The 13,104-nt window shown below is 37.4% G+C and overlaps 2 protein-coding genes across 2 annotated transcripts in view; both read left to right on the forward strand.

Moving 5' to 3' along the window:
- LOC118744294 (sister chromatid cohesion protein DCC1) overlaps nt 1–13,104 on the forward strand; it is a 39,858-nt gene that overhangs the window by 21,889 nt on the left and 4,865 nt on the right. The window lies entirely within an intron of this gene.
- LOC118744293 (alkyldihydroxyacetonephosphate synthase) lies at nt 2,847–5,940 on the forward strand. The gene is made up of 5 exons (XM_036477203.1): nt 2,847–3,126; nt 3,200–3,286; nt 3,683–4,871; nt 4,962–5,066; nt 5,183–5,940. The coding sequence occupies exons 1-5, from the start codon at nt 2,921–2,923 to the stop codon at nt 5,603–5,605; spliced, it is 2,010 nt and encodes a 669-aa protein (XP_036333096.1). The 5' UTR covers nt 2,847–2,920; the 3' UTR covers nt 5,606–5,940.

Below are 13,104 nucleotides of genomic sequence, written 5' to 3' on the forward strand. Positions count from 1 at the left end.
CTTTGTCATTTAATAATAACAGATTGTCGCCTACATAAAGTATGCTCAAAAATTTTGTTAATAGGGAAGAAAGTGCACAACACCGTCAATAAAAAAATGATCAAAAATCAACGGGATTTTGCAGAAATTTCAAATCTGTACATTATTGTATTAAAATTTAGTAGGCTACAAAGCTGCATACCCAATAAGTTTCTAGAAATTCTGAATAAAAAGTTGAAAATTGTCAATGACATTTTTTGAATTTTCCTGAATTGTGTCCAAGTCTTAAACTTTGTTTTCTATGGTTTATGTTACAGAATCTAGTATATATATTTTTAAATTTACGAAAAAAATGTATCACGTAAAACATTGGGAATATTGTAAAACATAAATGTTTGCTATTTACGTGAGTGCCTCATTATGTATGAATTTATAATTGAAGAATACAAAAATCGCGTCAAAATGCCTTTATGATAAATTGTAGTTAAAATACTTTAACCATTTAGGACCATTTTCTCAAATAGGTTTTAAATTTTATCTGCCCTTTAAACTCAAATTTCGCTCTGAAAATATGTGTTTAATCAAGAAATGAACACATACCCATTTGCCAAAACTGAGTGTTTCATCGAGGAAAGAATACCTTTGAAATCCTTCATTATCATTCAGCTCAGTGTACTCCATTTTTCTTCGTTCTTAACATTCAGCTCAGCGTATACTTTTTTCAGTGTGTATATTTCTTTTGCATATTTATTCATATCGTGAATGACCCTATGCTTTTTTGCGCATGTCAAAGAATATTGTGCACTTCACTCATTCTGACCAAATTGAGCATTTGAGAACACTCAAAAAGTTGCACATTTCGAAAAGCGTGTCGATAGTGCTTTGAGTAGAATTTTTGTCATAAATTTTATCGCATTTTTATGGGTTTCATAAACTGATAATTTATTTTTCTGATTTGATTACATATGATTCTTGCATGGATTTTTTATTATTATTTTTATTTAAAGATGCATCTTTAAATTACTTCGATATTTAGCAATTTTGGTTAAAGATTTTGGGTTTAGATTTCTTTGATTTGTAAACAAACATCTTCACACATTTGTGTATAATATCTTCAATCAATTAATTCCACGGCGTTCTCAGGAATTGGCCATCGCCCAGAACACACTATGGCGAATTTGCGTAAGGATCTCGGCCTATGTTCTCATCTCACCTTATTGGGCAACCCTTTTCAATATATAATACATAAATGTTTTTAAATGATTTTAAATACATGATTAAAAAAAGAAAACGTCGAAACCGAGCAGTCCTCGAAGAAAATTTGACAAGAATCCTTAAAAGAATGAAACTGATCTTAAAAGTTAACGCAATAAAAAAGACCTCAAAGCTCTACGTATTCGGCAAAAAATTGTCAGCTTTATTATTGGAAATATTTGTAATTGCAGTATTTAGAAAACAAAATGCCAATTTATAAAATATGTAAATCATAGGGAAAGATAGTGGGAATTCACCCCAAACATATGCATACAATAAATATGCACGAGAATTTATAGAGACAATTTGTTCTGTAGCAATAAAATTAAGAATTAGTACACTCATATTACGCATGCAGATAACTACGTACATTAGGGTGTTCCAAAGAAAAAACTAAAGTCGGAATAGTAATGCTTTCGCCTACCAGGATTGTTCCATATCGAAAAAAATATATCGGTTTTTTATTTTGTGCTTTATATGGGAAAAGCAACTTTTCGCAGAAACGATATAGAATTTTTTTAAATTAATATTTTTCGATCTGAAAACCCTGGTTCTCTTCAAGAGACTTAAAATAATAATACCAATTGTTTATTTAATCATTTTTTATAGCAACTATTTTTTATACGTCCCCCCGAAACCCCAAAAATGCCATGGGGAGAACCATATAAAATCGCTAGTGTTAAATAATGGTAAAATAAACAATTGGGTATTATTATTGGAAGTCTCCAGAAGAGAAACAGTGCTTTCCGATAAAAAATATTGATTTTCAAGAATTCTATACCATTTCTACAAAAATTTTTATTTTTCCCATACAAAATACATCGAATACTTTGAGCGTTTTTAGCGACCTCCAAATTATTATTTTTATTTCAAAATGCAAAACCAAGGGTGTATATAATTTTTTTGGTATAGAACAATCCTTGCGGGTGAGGATATTAAAACTCCAACTTTAATTTCTTTTTTTACCACCCTAATGTACATATTTTTATGCGAAAAAATAAACAAATTAGAGTAAAATTTAAAATCATATCGTACTCTCACGCACTTCGCTTTGCGCCACTTGCATTTCTAGCGCCGCCAAAGTAATGTCACTCAACTTATGCGCTTATTGACTGAGCGCTGGCAATGCGCCGGTCATGCTTGGAAGCGCTCAAGACGCTCACATGGGGGAAATGCCTCCCTTCGACGCTTTGCGACCGTATGAAAATACCGCACACCCTTGTCATTTTACTCACTACTAGAGTTTAGTTAGTTGAATGGCAGGCGACAACGTGTGTGCTTAACAGATGATTAACTGAATGGCTGGCTAACTTAAAAAAAATATATATTTAATAAAACAAAATATCTATATTAAATATAAAGAAAATATAAGTTTAAAAAATAAAATAAACACCAATTAATTTATATAAAGTAGTGTAATTCATGAAAGCAAACGCAAATTGGGGCAAAACGCAACCGTTCAGACTACTTTGCAACAAATTGAAAAAAATCGATTTTTTGTGCGTAAGCATTCGCATGTGTACACAAGTGAGCGAAATTCGTGGCGGTGGCGCAAGTTAAAAATATACTACATCATAAATTTGCTATTAAAACAAAGTGAATTGCATTTCAACAAATTCAAAATATTTAAGGCCGCACACTTAAAAAAAAAAATTAGAAAAAAATCTAAACTTCGAAAACGCTTGCAATGAATACGAAAAGCGAGTGCGCCATCCGCCCGTTGTTGGCAGTATCCAGCCGGGGGAGCAACAGTGAAAGCGAAAGCAAAAACAACAATTGTAGCAGCAAAGCCGTCAGCAATAGCAGGAAGCCGTTAGATACCCCCGCCGCCACTATGCCGCTGCTGGATCAGCGCTTCTCGCAGCCAGTACAGGGCGTGTTTCCGCAGAAGCGGTGAGTGTTGTGTGATTTACATACTAGAGACGTTTTTAATAGCAAAAATATTTTTCTTTCCCGGTCGCTGCAGGCAGGATGTGCTGAAATGGTACGGCTGGGGCTACAAAGACTCGCAGTTCTACGCGGATAATGGCGTCATTGGCTTCAAGGGTGACAAGTGCGTATTGAGTATCAAGTAGTCTACATACATACATTTACGTATGCCTGCTTTTAATCTAATTACGTACGTATATGCATGTATGTTTGTATATATATAATGTTCCTGCTGCAGCAGGGAGTTGAAACCAGTATTAGCCAGCGTTTAGTGGCTGCAATTGTCAGCGCGAGTTTGGCGGCAATATTGGACACTTCCTGTGACGTCGCTTGGCAAGCTTTGTGTGTAGAATATAGCACTGACAGTGAATCATTGAACGATGTGCACAAAAGCGCGCTTACTCCTGCTTTATTTTTGAATTCATACATACATATATACAAACGTCAATTAAATTTCAGGCCGCCACAACACCAAAAGCATCAAAAAACAAAACTAAAAACCCTCTACTTTGCTCCACAGGTACCCGCTGGAAGGCTGCACCCTACCCTACTTCACCGACTGGGTTCACAGTAAATTCAACTTGCGCGTCAGCAATAAAACTGCATACCCAAAAATGCCTACCGAATTCCCGGCACCCACCGTAAATGCGTCCTTCTTGCGCGACCTGGAAGCGACCAAGCTCGCGTGCTCGCGCTCTGGCGAAGATCGGCTGATACGTTGTCACGGCCAGACGCTGCACGATATCTACCTCCTTTGGCACAATGAGTTCAAACGCATACCCGACATTGTCGTCTGGCCGCGCAGCCATGAGGATGTTGTGCAGCTGGTCGCGCTGGCGCATAACCACAATGTCGTTGTTATACCCTACGGCGGCGGCACTTCGGTCTCTGGTTCCATAACTTGCCCGCAGGGGGAGACACGCATGATCTGCGTGTTGGATACTTCGCAGATGAATCGGATGCTGTGGCTGAATAAAGCTAACTTGACTGTATGCTTTGAGGCGGGTATTGTGGGGCAAGACTTGGAGCGCGAACTGCGCAAACTCGGCTTGACTGTCGGCCATGAACCGGACAGTTATGAGTTCTCGACGCTTGGCGGCTGGGTGGCTACGCGCGCCTCGGGTATGAAGAAGAACGTCTATGGGAATATAGAGGATTTGGTGGTGCGCATGCGCATGGTTACCGCTACTGGCGGTGTGCTGGAGCGCGAATGTATGGCACCACGCGTATCGTGTGGCCCAGACTTCAACCACGTCGTCATGGGCTCTGAGGGCACACTTGGTGTAGTCACCGAGGTGGTGCTGAAGGTGCGGCCACTGCCACCGGTCAAGCGCTACGGATCGCTGGCCTTTCCCGATTTCGATAGCGGCGTACAATTTATGCGCGAAGTAGCGCGTCGACGTTGTCAACCGGCGTCGGTGCGGTTAATGGACAACGAACAGTTCATTTTGGGACAAACGCTGAAGCCAGTCAAAGGCTGGCTCGCCAATTTTTTCGATGCTTTGAAGAAGGCGTATGTTACGGTGTGGAAGGGACTGGACTTGACGAAGATGTGTGCGGCCACATTGCTGTTTGAGGGCGAAGCGGAGGATGTGCGACGTCAGGAGGCGCTCATTTACGAAATTGCAAAGCAGTTCAAAGGATTTCCGGCAGGTGGTCAGAACGGCGAACGTGGCTACATACTGACTTTTGTTATTGCGTACATAAGGGTGAGTAATGAAAGAAGCAGGAACAATAGCGAAAGGAAAACACAATAAATGTTTACGAATTTGAATGCTATTCATTTGTTTTGTTAACAGGATTTCGCACTAAACCAGCAAATTGTTGCCGAGTCCTTTGAGACATCTGTGCCCTGGGATCGCTGCAGCGCGCTATGTCGAAATGTGAAGCGGCGCGTGGAAGTTGTGAGTAGCGGCAGTCGGCAGAAAAGTATAGCGAATTGCAATAGCTGCATTCTTTTTCGCTCATACTTAATTTCCATCGCCTTTAATTTATAATTTATGCTTTCTCTCTTTTCCAGGAATGTCACTCTCGCGGCATTAGGGACTTCCTTATATCCTGTCGCGTTACACAAACGTACGATGTGGGCGCGTGCGTTTACTTCTATTTCGGCTTCAAGCACACTGGCATCGCCGATCCTGTCGCAACATTCGAAGCGATCGAAACCAGTGCTCGCGACGAGATACTCGCATCGGGCGGTTCGCTCTCGCATCATCATGGCGTTGGTAAAATACGCAGCAAATGGTATGAGAAAACCGTGTCAAGCACGGGCAGTGAGCTGTATTTGGCGGCGAAAAGGCAGTTAGATCCCAAGAATATTTTCGCTGCGGGCAATCTGCTAACCGAGCAAAAATGGCAAGAGGAGAGCCAAAGGAGTGGCGAAGCAGTGACGCCACAAGATACCACCGTTGCGCCGAATTCATTGGTCAAGGCGAAACTTTAATGCATTAGTTGGAAATTGGCTTAAGCGAATGTAGCGGAATTGATTGAAAGTGTGTCCTTTTTTACTTTTGTAATAGCGCAAGGTTATGTTTGTTGTTATGTAACAAGAACTTAATTTTTTTACTTAGAATTTTTTTTTTATCACTTGCCATATTTTCTGTACACAATAGTATTACGAGCGGTTTAGTATAGATACATATGTATGTATAACTTAGAAGTTATTTGTTCTGTTAATATTATTGTTTCTTAATTGAATAAGAATTAAATTGTTTAACAAAAAATATTTCGTTATTATAATGATCCAAATACATAATGGTTTTTGCTTTTTGTAAGGTTTGAAACTTTTTTGAAATTTTATATGTATTGAAAACAATAAAGAAAAAAATTAAACCTTGACCAGAGTACTTTCTAAACCGTTAAAAAAAAGAAACATAAAAGACTTATGACGAATAAAACTTCCGTTATTCACGCACCACGGTTTCCATAAAGCACTTATACCACCACAGGACTTAGTGAAATAAACATTAGACTGGTTCAAAAAAATTGACTATGAAAAAATTTACCTGTCAAAAGCACAGCCCTTAATATTACGATTTAGAGGCCGTTCCCATAAGAATTGAGGACAAACTTTTTCTCAACTCTGAAATTTTACAACTCGTTTCTAAGTCAACGTATCCTAATTTGGAGTTGTAGGAAATTGAAGGCTGGAAAAAAACGTCTTAAGGCAGTGTCACATGATTGGTACACTTGTACAGATTTGTACATATTTTATATTGGGTTACGGGTACAAAATAAAAAATTGGAACGATTTTTTTTTGTAGTCAGACGATTGGTACAATACAGCCAACTTCTATTCAAAAATTTCAACAAATTGATTTTCGTGGTTGGTATATGGAAAAATATTTGTGCATGCACATTATTGAGATACAATTTGCACCAAATTTTGGGCAAATTCCCAATCGTGTGACACCGCCTTTATGATTTCTCCATAAATTCACTCCCCCAAAAGATATTCAAAATTAGGTTCGAACATACATATGTATGTTTGTTTAAAAATTTTACGTTTATAAAATGTTTGGCAACATGTTAAAACTTATCACTAAATGTCATACATTTTTTTGAAAATTTTTTAACCACTTCTGAAACTCAAAGCTTAATCAAGTGTGTTTCACAATTATACGCCACCCACATATTGACATGTTTTGGCTTAGTTTTTTTATTATTTAATTTTAATAATTTTGTTTTTTATTAAAAGACTGTTTATTTTTTAATAGAAAATTTATAAATCGGAGCTCCAAAATTCGTGCAATATTAAAAAAATCGAAAAACTTTCGTAAAAAACTTGTCCGAACTCGGCGCTATGTACGCCCATAGTCTGCTTCGTGAAGCAAGCAAAAAGACCGCCGCGATGCCTTTTTTATCTCAGGCTTGAGTTTTGCACACAAGGGCTGTGCCAATTCAGTCGTCAGGGACAAGTACTTAGAACGAAGTAGACGAAATACATAGGACGTCGCTCCTGGCCTTATCGGGAGTCATCCCAATATTCCACCCGTATATTCAAGCTCGAAACGATAAAATCCATGCGTATGTCAGCCTTACAAAGGCGTTTCTTTCGATAACCGCTAAACGACTGTAGCGGATTTTGAGCCACACTATTCCATAAGTAGATGAACTCCTTAGTTAACAACAGCAATTTGGGTCATTCGTAACCAAACAGAGGCTGCCAGAGGGCCCCAGAAACCATTCGACATTGAGCACAAGTCAAGCTTCAAAGCAACTGAAAACACGAGTGAATAACTTGGCAAACTTTAAACGACTGACTACATTTGTGGTTGGAAAGTTTCTTATTTGTACATACTTATTTATGTGTATATGCACGTCAGTTGAAAGCCACATAGCGCCCGCACAAACCAGCCACCAACGCCACTGTCAATGCAACCGCCAACGCCACCGCAGCAACTAAACGTCACATCAATCAGCGTTGATCAGTTGAAAGAATTTATTGCTAAGCATTTTTTATCGTTGAAATATTTATGCATAAAGTGGTTAGTGCACACTCCTATGCACATTAGGGTGGTAAAAAAAAAAAAAATATATATATATATATGTGAAAAACCTACAGTCAAAATTTTAAAGCTCTCTCCTACTTGGATTGATCTACATCGAAAAAATAGACTCCTGTTTTTTTTTTTTAATTTCGAAAAATAAATTTAGAAGTCGCACAAGGCGCTCAAAGTTTTCCTTGTATTTTATAATGACAAAAATTTTTCGTAGAAATTGTAAAGAATTCTTGAAAACCAATATTTTTCGATCGGAAAGTTCTGTTTCGGGAATTCCAATAATAATACCCAATTGTTTATTTATCAATTTTTAATATTAGATGGACAACTTTGATCGCTTTGAGCAACCTCTAAATATTTTTTGATTTCAAAATATTTATATTTTATTTCGTATAGAGCATTCCTAGGGGTGAGAGCATTAAATTCCTACTTTGCTCTTTTTCGACCACCCTTATGTACATACATATGTACATGCAACATTTGTGGATTGTATATGTATCTGCTCTGATTTTTGTTGCCAGTGCGCAAGTTATTTCAAATTCATAGAAATCTACATACTACGTGGCAGAAACTTGCAGCTGCAACAATGTTGTGACGCGTTTGCGTTCTGCGGTTGCGCAGCTGGCAGAAGGTGGCGAAGCACACCAACGAACTCAACAAAGTAGAAACAAAAGTCAAGAACTTAATTGAAATACTTATGCGCGTATATTGACAATATTTCCATGCCTAGCGTTCATATGTCAAGTTGTCAACTTCGTTAGCGCGCAACACCGCGTTAACGCTATGCTACGGCGGCGCATAATCTGAAATGTCAATGCAGGAATGAAGCGCTGGAGCATGCGCTTCGCATAGATACAACTTCCACTAACTAGGAGTAAGAAATTGTAAATTTAGCTTGCGGCTGATACATATGTACATATATATGTACATGGCTATGATGCGCGTGCGATAACAGCTCCAAGAGTGTCACTGTGTTGCAAATGCAATCGAGAGGTGCATACGAGTCAGCGTCAGCGTTAACGTCAGCATCAGATTGGCGTGTGGATAGGCTAATGAATGAATGTTGTCGACGCCAAGTGTTGTCGGTCGGGTGTTGTTGATGATGATGATGATTTATTTAATAAAATGTTGCAAATGTGTTGTTGATGCATTGACATTCATGCGAATGGAGTGATAATGAAATCGGCTTGTTTGACGATTTAAAGTGGCATTAAGATGAAAATGCTTTCAAAATGTGTGTTGCGAAGAGATTGGAACCTTCATACATACACATATAAATAGCAGACAGGAAAAAGAACGAGGCTCTGCAAACATTCTGGCGAATGCGCTGGGCGATGATGTACCATTTGTTGTATGCATTTTGTCCACAATGTAGAGAATAAAGGTGGCGCCCATCTCGGGCCGTTGTTCCGATCTTATTGAATTTGACTTGTTTACGTTTTTCTTGCAAAATTTCTTCTTCTTCCTGCATTGTTGCTCGCGTTTTGACGTTTCTCTCTCGCAACTGCTCTAGTGTGACCTCACACAAAAATTTTTCTCAATAATCCTCTCTGGATTTTATCATACTTGCATTAAGTCTGATTTGTAGGTTGATTGCCGGAATTATAATCGTATAAAATTCATTATATTTAAAGACTTCCGCCAAAATTTTATTTATTAAAATTTATTTTTTTGAAACGCGGCCCAAGAAAAGCCCAAAATCCCATCTGGCGATAGAAGGGTTTAAGCTTAAAGGACCTGCATAAAATGTTTGAACTATATTTTATAGGTCCTCCAAAATCCCTAGGAAATGCAATGGGGGACCAATAAAAAATCTTTACTATTAAAAAATGGTTAAATAAACAATTGGAGATTAATATTGGATATCTCCTGAAGAGAACCACAGTTTTTCGATCGAAAAATATTGATTTTCAAGAAATTTATAGAATTTTATACAATTTCTGCAAAAGTTGTTTTTCCCCATATAAAATATGTATGTGGAAAACTTTGAGCGCTGTGAGCACTGCCTAATTATTTTTTGATTTCAAAATAAAAAAATAGGGGTCTCTTTTTTTTCGATTCAGAATAATCCTAGCGGGTGGCGGCATTAAAATTCCGATTTTATTGTTTTTGGAGCACTCTAATTTACATATATGGTTTGGGAAAACATACCACTAAATTGTAACCTATCGTAACCAATATTGGGTCCCCGAACACTTCTAATTCATTGCGTATGGAATTCTTGTTTATGAGCATACATATGCGCATTCATTATTCATTTGCTGTGCTGCGTGCAACATGTTGCATTTGTTGCATATTTCACCAGATTAATGTCTGCACAATTGCTCTTTCACCTGTACACAATCAAGGAGTAACACCAAAGAGGAAGTGCAATGAATTTGACAAAGGCTTCAGAATACACAACAGCGGTATTGTATTGGTTCATTGGGGGCGATAAGCAGAAGAGGTAGAAGAAGCAGTGGTAAAGGCAATATCAGCTTAAGTCTAACGAAGCAGTAACGGTATGTTAACTTGGTTAACGACATTGGCAAGCAACAGCAGCAACAACGTCGGCCAACAAGACGCTGATACAGCCGAAGATACTCAACGGGAGGCTGCTGCCGCATTTCATTTATAAACTTCTGCTGCTACTGCTTGGCAATTATAATGACTACCGAAATGTTAAACAAAAAAGATAACACAAAACTATAAGCCATTCAAAAACAAAAATGTGCACAAATAATGGTTAGTTAGTGCAGATAATAATAATAAAGAAACAATTCGCATGTTGCGGCCGAACGCTCAACCATCTTTTTTGCTGTGCGTGAGTGCGAATGTATTGCCAGATGTGCTTACGTTTATGTATGGAGTAGCGCATTCAATCCCGAAGCATTTTAACCATCCCGGGTTTCGGGATGACAGAAATTTTTTATCCCATGATGCCAGTATTTTTCGGTATTTCGCCTTTATCAAAATATTTGCATTTTGCAAAGTAAAATGAAGAACAACTCTGCCACACTCTAAAAGTTTCTTGTGTTTTCAATTGCAACCAGATATTTCCTTCTTACACAGTTCTTTCAAAAAATTATTTAGCAAGGAAAGTCATTCAGGCAGATTCTGAAATTCACATCCGAGTTTTATGACTCAAGTTGACATTGAAACCACATTTTGGTATTCTGTATTTCTCGTTTTTCATGTTAAATGCACGTAAATTTATTTTATCGTTTTCAATTTCACTTTCACTCGGACTCATCTAACTTGCCTAATTGTGCAAATAAATCAGTAAAAATCTCGGAATCGGGATGGAGAAAAGTGACTGGGATCCGGGAATCCCGGGATTGAATGCCCTAGTATAGAGTGTGACTGCGTGCATCTCGAGTGCCGGCAATTTGACCTACACTCACGCGGCGGGTTAATTACCCATACACAGATTCAAGCGCTACATATACAGGGTGGTCCATATAGTGTTTTTTTAATCATATGTTATTCTGACAGTGACAGCGCTTTCCCGCTGGAAATTATTCTTTTTTTTTTGACAGAACAAAATGAAAATCGCTTTACGTTTGAACCATACATATATACATATCTCGGCGGCTGTGTTAACAAGCCATACTGCCGCCAATGCATTCTTAGAAAGTGACACCTTGGTGCGGACTTCGAAGTGGTGGCATCATTGGCCCATTTTTCTTTGAAAATGCTGCTGGAAACGCCATTTTGGTCAACGGTGAGCGCTAAGGAGGCATAATAAACGATTTTTTGTGGCCGGAAGTTGAAGACAAGGAATTCGACAATCTTTGGCACGCCAACAGGAGGCGCTACTGCAAAGCCAGTCGAGGCAGCCTCATAAATGATATCGGGCTCCATAAATAATGCGAATATTTGCTCTTTCGAACAAACCGAAAAAAATTGATTTTTTTAATTTTTTTTGAAAGAATTCACTTTATGCACCACCCTTTATATACACATATGTACTCCTATACCAGTATCATCGCCGAGTTGCGTGGAGCAATGTGCGAAATTCTTTTAGCTTCCTGTTTCAGCAATAGTCAAAAACCACAACAACAACAACAGTAGTAGTTTTTCACTAAATGACTGGCTTAGTGGCGTGTTGGCGGTTAGCTGTTAAGCGCTTTAAAAATCTTCTCTCAAATGTTTCTTTTCTGCTATTTCTTTGTCTGTTGCTAAGCTTTAGTTGCTTCGCTTTTTCACATTTTCTGCAATAAAATTTTAACAAATTGCCAATTCGTGTCGTTGTTACAAACGCGCATGCCAGCGTAGCCGTTTAAGCTGTCGAAGCCGCCGCCGCCACACAAATTGTTGTGGGCGTAGCTGCTTGGCTGGTGGCTTTGGATAGCTGTTCTGAAAAAGTAGACATGCATATCTATGTATGTATGTGCATATGCCTTTGTATGGATGTGCATCTGCATGTCCATATCGTTACCTGTATTCACATATGCTTGCATTGTTACAGAGAACCTGGCTTGCACTCCGATTTGGCCTCTGGTGCGCTAAGCTTGCGAAGTTCTTAGAAAATATCTGCTGGCTAATAAATAGCTGGGGAATCTTTTTCGTATGTATCCATGGTTGCACATACATATGTGCATATGCATGTGTGTATGTAAATTATGTTACTTATCGAACTTGAAATCGTGATCTCTTAATTTGATTCGGCTGAATAGGTAATTTCATTGGCAGTGTTTCGAAGCCTCAAGTAAAATAAGGGTAATAATATGCCACCAAATTACTATAACTGTGGCTGTACATAGAGAGAAATATAGGTAAACTGAATCTAATTTTTTAAAGGTCTTTTTTGGAAAAATTATTCTCAATAGCAGTAAATATTACATAGGAATTCACACTAATTTAATACTCATGTTGCATGTATGGACTTTACGTTGATAGACAATAAAAATAAGGGTGAATAGCGCATTACCCAACTTTGCTTTACTATTCGTATTTCAATTCGTATTCCTATTCTTTCTATTATTCGTATTCATATTGCTTTTCGTATTAGTAATAGTCGGCATATTCATTCGTATCACATTCGTTTGCCTAATTCTACTCGTACTCATAATCGTATTCGTATTCAAATTCGCATTCGTGTTCATATTCGTATTTCTTCGGTAATCTTATTTATGTACGTTTTACCTTTCGTATTGGTGTGCGTATGCGTATGCATATTAATATTCATGTTCGTACTCTTATTAGTATTCGTGTTGGTATTCATGTTCGTAATCTCTTTCGTATTCATATACATATTCGTATTATATTTATATTTATATTTATATTTATATTTATATTTATATTTATATTTATATTTGTATTTATATTTATATTTATATTTATATATATATTTATATTTATATTTATATTTATATTTATATTTATATTTATATTTATATTTATATTTATATTTATATTTATATTTATATTTATATTTATATTTATATTTATATTTATA

Source organism: Rhagoletis pomonella, unplaced genomic scaffold, assembly GCF_013731165.1.
Source record: "Rhagoletis pomonella isolate Grant_MI unplaced genomic scaffold, Rhpom_1.0 Rhpom_scaffold_00008, whole genome shotgun sequence".
NCBI lineage: Eukaryota > Metazoa > Arthropoda > Insecta > Diptera > Tephritidae > Rhagoletis > Rhagoletis pomonella.

Bases quoted from the DNA above. Each gene is read 5' to 3' on its own strand.
- LOC118744293 (XM_036477203.1), top strand. From the start codon at position 2,921: ATGAATACGAAAAGCGAGTGCGCCATCCGCCCGTTGTTGGCAGTATCC. The intron at 3,287-3,682 runs GTGCGTATTGAG...TTTGCTCCACAG, and splicing joins ATTGGCTTCAAGGGTGACAA to GTACCCGCTGGAAGGCTGCA. The intron at 5,067-5,182 runs GTGAGTAGCGGC...TCTCTTTTCCAG, and splicing joins TGAAGCGGCGCGTGGAAGTT to GAATGTCACTCTCGCGGCAT.